This window comes from Echinops telfairi, unplaced genomic scaffold (assembly GCF_000313985.2).
Source record: "Echinops telfairi isolate 266 unplaced genomic scaffold, ASM31398v2 ScPeMD7_7423;HRSCAF=8461, whole genome shotgun sequence".
NCBI classification, from domain to species: domain Eukaryota; kingdom Metazoa; phylum Chordata; class Mammalia; order Afrosoricida; family Tenrecidae; genus Echinops; species Echinops telfairi.
Genome location: NW_022111323.1, coordinates 3431170 through 3438233, shown reverse-complemented (window position 1 = coordinate 3438233; position 7064 = coordinate 3431170). Strand labels below are relative to the sequence as shown.

Below are 7064 nucleotides of genomic sequence, written 5' to 3'. Positions count from 1 at the left end.
GAGGATTGAGAGGAAAGTGGTTACTAAACAGAGACATTGGAGAGATGACTACAGAAAATCAAAGTGATAAGCCTGACTTGAATGGTTAAAATCTTGTCAGTTGATCTCCCCCTCTGATGCATGCTGGACCTGATCTGGTTTTCAACATTTTCTGTATTCCTATTGTTGTTGTTTTTCATATGAAGGTTTATCTCAGATTTGTTATTGCATTGGGAGTTACCCTCTTGCGTTTGTGTTATATCTTTTTCTGTTTTCGGTATATGAAATCCAGGATTGATGAATGTATTGGGAGAGCAAGTAGAACAAGCGTTATTTTTTGGGAGGGATGGAGGTGGTAAAAGGGAGCCAATATCAAGGAATCCAGGAAGGAAAAGAATGTTTGGAAACTGATTGTGGAAGCAATTGTACATTTCTGTTTGATGTGATTGTACTATGGAGTAATATATGTATTTACTACTATACTACGTTTGTGAAAAAAATGGTATTCTTCACAAACCTTATTACATACAATATCTTTTAGTCTATTTTGTAAAAGTAAACTATGCAAGTACATTTGAATATTTTCAAGAAAAACATAACACAAGCGTTATATGTTAACTGGATGCCAAATAAGTCTTATTAATAGGCTATTTAAAATGTTATAATTAAAAAAATATTTCTACAAAAAAAGGTTACAGTCTCAGAATCTCATAGGGACCTATAGGACCCTGTTTTATAGGGCTGTTATGAGTTGGCATCGACTCAGTGGTAATGAGAGTTTTTTTTTGTTTGTTGGTTGGTTGCTTTTGGTTTCTTTGGCAGGGAGTCTGAGCCTAACAAGGAGACTATTGAAACAATCATTCAGGCCTAAAGTCCACAGGGATTCAAATGCTAGAACCAGGAGAAATGGGAAAGGGAAGAGGTTTAGAGGGAGGCTAGAAAAAGTGGAAGGAAAAACTATAAATAATGCAATCAAGTAGTGGGAAATGACAGAGGGCTGCCGGAAATTGATTCTTCTTTGAATTCTTCCTCCAGTTTCTAAAACTTTCCGTGAAGGTCTCAATGACGGGAAATTTCATTTTGACTCTGTGTGGGGCTGGCGAGCTTGGAGTAGGCTGGGACTGAAGGTCTATGAGATTGGCTTCCCTGGAGGGTTGGCAGGGAGACCGCAGGGAGGAGCCATAGGGCGTGAAAATGGAAGGACTACATTTCCCAGGCAACCACGTTTTCCAGCGGGAGACCTAGCGCACGGACTGATCCCCCAGTTCCGTCAGGGAGCGCCCAGCTACAGCTGCTATTGTGCGTCGCAGCGCATTTGCCCTCCTCTTCCCAGTGGGTGTTGCCGGAGGAAGGCTACGTTTCAGTCCGCTGGCGCCTAAGAGGACAGCAGCTTGACTTCCTTGGTTCAGGAACTCTTAATAGCCAGAGGACTCTGGTGACGAAACCCTTGGGTGCAAGGAACACCATAGAAGAAGGAAACTGTGCTAGGGCGAGGGACTGTGGTTTCTTAAGGGCCAGAGGCTCCGGCTTTAAGAAGGGGCTACACACAAAAAAAAACAAACAACAAAAAACGAGGAGGAGGAGGGGAGGCTACCGACGGAGTTAAGCAAAGGAAATCTTCAACAACGCGTGGAGCGAGGAGTGAGCAGCGAGAAGCGAGGAGTCGATTTCCAACTCAGAGCTTGTCCCAGCCTACACCCTGGGTGGGCCTAGGAATCTCGTTTACAGTTGCTGTAGAAGGATCAGGCCCTTCTCTGGAGGCAAGCCTGGCTGCGGTTTGTGCTGCCTTTCAGGGAAAGTGAAGCCCAGGGGGCATGCTTCTTGCTAGGCTACATCCTGCTGAGATCCTACAGATTTAGTTATCTCTCCTTAACACCTGGAGCTACCGCTGAGTCCCTTTGTGCCCTGCACTGAACAAGCCATACCTACCCACAAGCCTCATTGGAACAGGTATCTGTCTTCCAACGGGAAGGAAGTTGTGAGCTTCCACAGCCAATCCTGCACTTAGTCCACCCTGTCTAACCCTTCTACTGTATTACTGATGTTCTCCATGTTTGTATCTTTTCCTTTCTTCCCAATCTCTGTATTTAGAACCATGGGGCATCCCCCGCTGGAGTTCCGCGACTGCTACCTGGACAGCCCAGATTTCCGCGAGAGACTCAAGTGCTATGAGCAGGAGCTGGAGAGGACCAATAAATTCATTAAAGATGTGATTAAAGATGGCAACACCCTTATCAGCGCTATGAGAAGTAAGTGGAAGGCTTACAACAGGCTGTTTCTTTGAGCTGGTGATCCCACACTGCTGGGGAAAGGTGGGGGGGTGGAGGTTGGGATTCCGAGTGACAACACAGTCCAGGTCTTTAAGGTAAATGGGTTTCCAGACCATAGAGATGGGGGTCAATAGAAGTGGATAGTGATGGCTACAACCATAACTTTGGGCCTGTTCCTTTCATGACTTTGAAATAAGACAGAGACCTGTAACTCTGCTAGGGATCCTTTTGTTCTGCAAACACTTGGCTGTTATGAAGGAATGGTGTTCCACACCAATATTTGTTCCACATCAATGGTGTTCCACATCAATGGTGTTCCACACCAGTGTTTGTGGCAAAGTAGATATCAAGCTGATTAAGGGACTGTATTAGCGCCTCCTAAAGAATTGGGAATTAAGGCCAGCAGTTTGAATAATGATTTTGCCCTAGTGATAGCTGTTGCAGTTAAGTGGCAGTCAATAACAACAGCAAAAACCCATAGTTATTTTCTAAGGAAACACCTTTGCTCCAGTAATATTTTCTTTAGATACTGACCTGTGTTTTAGGTCAAGGTCAGTCTGACCTCAGAATTTTCAAATTATTTCAGAAGCCATTGACTTCCACTTGAGAGTGGAACCAAGACTTACTTTCTAGCACAAGGAGCCTGGTTTCAAGGAGTAAATACAGGACTGTGGTTGGGGGGAGTTGGTGTGGACACTGTGTAAAGAAACCTCATCTAGTTTGGTTTTTTCCTGTGGCCACGGGCCACTCAGCTATGGATAACTCCTTCCCACCCCCATTGTGAGGACAATTCTTGTTTCTGCTGGTTGACAGGCTGACTGGAGTAAAAGAAAGTATAGTAAACATTCATAACAAGTGTGCAGGCAAAAACACCTTTTGTATTGAGGAATGGAGGGGGGAATTATTTTTTTCCTTTTGAGTGAGAAATTATTGTGGAAAAATAAGGCAACATCACTAGGAAATTTGTATTGTAATCTTATAACTTTTTTTTGAGTAGATTAATACCCAAATTCTGTGTCTATGTTAAGTGTGCTAACCTTCTTAAGGCAGATGTGGCTAACCACGGTTAGGGAGAAAGTCCTTGGAAATGGCAGCTGTGTGTTTTTAACTCTTCTGATTTACTCCTTGGAGCTCATTTTGTCTGTCCTTTTTGATCAGAATATATATTTTTTCGCATGTCTGTAGGTCATTTGGTTGCATTTGATAATTTAACAGTTTGTCCTATGATTAAGATGAATTCCTGGCAGCAATTTAAAGACAGGACATTTGAAATTCTGATCCTTAAATACTTAAAAACTAGGCTTTGGACAAGTTTGCCTCTACTTAGGAAGTTCATGAAGAGGTAAAAGATATGTGGGATGAACTGGAAAAAATAGAAAGATGAGATGAAAGGAAAAAGAAATGTTAGGGTTTTCTATTTGTTTACATATTACAGTAAATGGTTTGGTGCAGTATCCAGTCAAATAATTGTAGATATTTGGAAATACCTCGGTCTTTGACTTCCCATGAGAAAGAATTCACTCCAAAGCCTGATTTGTGATCCAAATGAGTTTTAGAAAGGATAGAAGAGGTTTCAGGTTTTACACAGGCCCCCTCAGGGCACTTCTCACCCACACGTGGAAAACTGAGGGCACAGGAGCAGCTGGAGAAGAAGCATAGTGGGCTTCAGATCCTGGCTTTTCAGGCCATTGGGAGGCGTGGTTGATGGTATTGATTGATCCCATTGGCTGAATTAATCTCACTTGGAACCCACCCAGGTGTATCACCCACCTAGGTGTACTGCCCCTTCCTGGCTCAGAGCCAGAATTTGGAGCATGCCCAGTAGACAACCTGGTCCCCATTCTGGCTACCTAACAGAACTGGCAGCTGAAGTAGGCTAAAGCAGCCCAGGCTGAAACTCAGCCTGCAAAGGGAGAAAGAGTTCAAGGCCAAAGAAGCTGCGGCTCTGGGATGCCATGGCAGTTGCAGCATTGAAGTGGAGAAGGAGACCCAGGAGAAGATGACTGTCTTCCAGACCTACTTCTGATGGAACAGGGATGGGCTCCTGGATACCCTTCTGAGTTGCATCTATGACATCTGCCCAGAAATGCATGAAAACTACCACATAAATGGGTATGGAAGAAGAGAGTACGTGTTTCATAGATTGGTATTTTAGATGCTCTCACATGGACCAAGAAGCTTTAGCAAAGCTAGAGTTTTATTCTTGGCAACAAGGTATTAAGGCATTCTGAATTAGTATCCAGAAACAATTTATATATATATAAAAATTGCACACACACACACACACACACACTCTATTTTTATATATCAGGCTTTGGAGTTTGTCTCCACTTAAAGAGTTCATTAAAGGATAGGAAGGATAGAAGAGGTTTCAGGATGAACTGCAAAAATAGAAGGATATGAGTTCACTGAAAGGAAAAAAAAGCTAGAATTTTCTATTTGTGTATTTATTACATTAAATATTTATATGTATAGTATAGTTGAAGAGCTTCCTTTTATTTTTTCAGAGTAGCAAAAACCAAGTACTTTGTATAGATTTAGAGCTTATCCAAAGATTTCATTTTTTACCTCATATTTCTTATGAATTTAATTGTATACAGCTTTCCTATACTTTTTAGCATAGGCACATAACATAACTTTTCATTCTTAGATATCTAGTAAAAATTTTTTCTTTGAAGAAACAAATGGCTTAAGTATTTCCTTTTCATAAAATTTTCTTCAAGGTCAAGGAGTCTCAATGGTGTAGTGGTTATTTGTTGGGCTGCAATACATGTGGTCAGCATTTGGAAACCATCAGCAGCTCAGAGAGAAAGACTGGGCTTTCTACTCCTGTGTACAGTTACAGTCTCAGAAGTACACAGGCAGTCGCTATGAGCCAGCATTGACTGGATGGCAGTGAGAATTAATTAAAAGTAAAGATTCTTTGTAATGCAAAAGCAAAACAAAAGAAAAAAACAGTTAAGGTGCATTAAAAGATTAAGGTTTGTAAGGGAAAAAGCAATAAACATTTGTGGAAGGGCAAAAGTTTTGCATGCTTTAGGCAAATAATGGTTTTATTCTTTTTTTCTTCGACTAAAAGTAGTAACAGTAATTATGCAGCTCAATCCTTTGGGTTGTGGGCAAAAGATCCAAGAAGATATTCTGGGCCAGGGGGCCATTGTATATACCCATTGTCTTCAAGTTGATTCTGACTCATAGTGACTTTATAGGACACAGAACTACACCACAGGGCTTCCAAGGCTGTAAATATTTAGAGAAGTAGATTGCCACCTCTTCCTCTTATGGGCTGACTGGTGTGATTCAATCACCAAAATTTTTTGTTTAGCAGCAGAGCACCTAATCACTTCACCAGCAGGGTCCTTCTAGTGTATATAAGCTCAAACCATTGCCTTGGAGGTTGATTCCAACTCATAGGGTTTCCAAGGCTCTAAATCTTTACAGGAGAAGAGAGCCTCATTTTTTTCTTCTGCGAAGCAGTTGGTGGGTTTGAACACTTGACCTTGCAATTAACAGCCCAATGCATAATTTACTATACCAGTGGTTCTCAACCTGTGGGTCGCGACCCCTTTGGGGGGGGTCGAACTACCCTTTCACAGGGGTCACCCAATTTATAACAGTAGCGAAATTACAGTTACTAAGTAGGAACAAAAATAATTTTATGATTGCGGGTCACCAAACATAAGGAACTATATTAAGGGTCGTGGCATTTGGAAGGTTGAAAACTACTGTACTATACCATCGGCGTATATACAAAAGTCCTCAATAGTACAGACAGAGTGTAAAATCCCACAACTAACCCATGCTCTTTTTCTTTCCTTTAAGTTGCATGAATTCTAAAGCCCTGATAAGCTAAAGACAAAAGTGGATGTTTCTCAATGTATTGCCCACAATTATACTCTTTACTGTGTTTCTGCAGACTGTGTTGACTGGCTAACTTTCTGAGTATAAGTAGAGAAGAAGCAAAATGAAGGTATTGCTTTCTATGGTGAGACAAGGGGAAAAAGCACAGGTATTAGAGTCAGAATATCTGGATGCTGTCTTCACCATTCTCATAAGAGAAGATACAAATCACAGAATTCATATTTAAAATAAGGGTAATTATAACTTTCTCACAGGGTTTTTGTGAGGTTCAAAAAGGGTTAATGGATATAAAAGTGCCTTGTAAATTGAGCAGACTAAGCAATATAAGTCCTTGATAATATATCTTCAGAATAATAATATACCTACTAGTGAATATATAATTTACAGAAGGTTTCTGAAGCAAACGTCATAAATAGAGCAGAAGTATTTAGAAGCAGAGACTTTTTTTTGCTGCAATCTTGTTGGAAAATGTCATTCCCTTCATTGGCATCTCTGATAGTGAATTTTGTATTTATGTGGGTGGATCCATTTTGGCATTTGTTGTGGCATTAGAGGTCAGGAAGAATGATTGGCACCTTTTTATTTAGCTTATTAAAATGACTATCCAATCAAATAACTAATGTTTCTAGGAGCCAATGAGATTTCACATTGTGCTGCAAGCGTCTGCTGTAGCTTTTCTTAAAGTTGCTAATTTTATTTCTGCATTTTATCCTGATTGTGTCTGATTTTGTACAGAGCTTTGTAAGGTTTTCACCAGAATTGTGTGTGATGATTTATTAAATATAGGCCTTTTTTTGGAATATTTAGATTTACTATTTTCAGAGGACAAGCTGGTGGCATAATGGGGTACTAATTGTAAGGTCAGCAGTTCAAACCCACCAGGTGCTCCACAGGAGAAAGATGAAGTTTTCTGTTCCTATAACAGTTTACAGTGTTTGAAACTTACCCATATAG

At 40.7% G+C, this 7064-nt stretch overlaps 1 protein-coding gene and 1 pseudogene across 1 annotated transcript in view; both read left to right on the top strand.

The window, feature by feature from the left end:
* Positions 1-1351: 1351 nt before the first annotated feature.
* The window catches only part of OPHN1 (oligophrenin 1), a 435527-nt gene continuing 429814 nt past the window's right edge, over positions 1352-7064 (top strand). The window contains exons 1-2 of the mRNA XM_004715440.2: positions 1352-1929; positions 2071-2228. Coding sequence (XP_004715497.1) covers positions 2075-2228 — 154 coding nt within the window. The 5' untranslated portion in view covers positions 1352-1929; positions 2071-2074. The remainder of the gene's footprint in view (positions 1930-2070; positions 2229-7064) is intronic.
* LOC115872303 lies at positions 2559-4404 on the top strand (annotated as a pseudogene).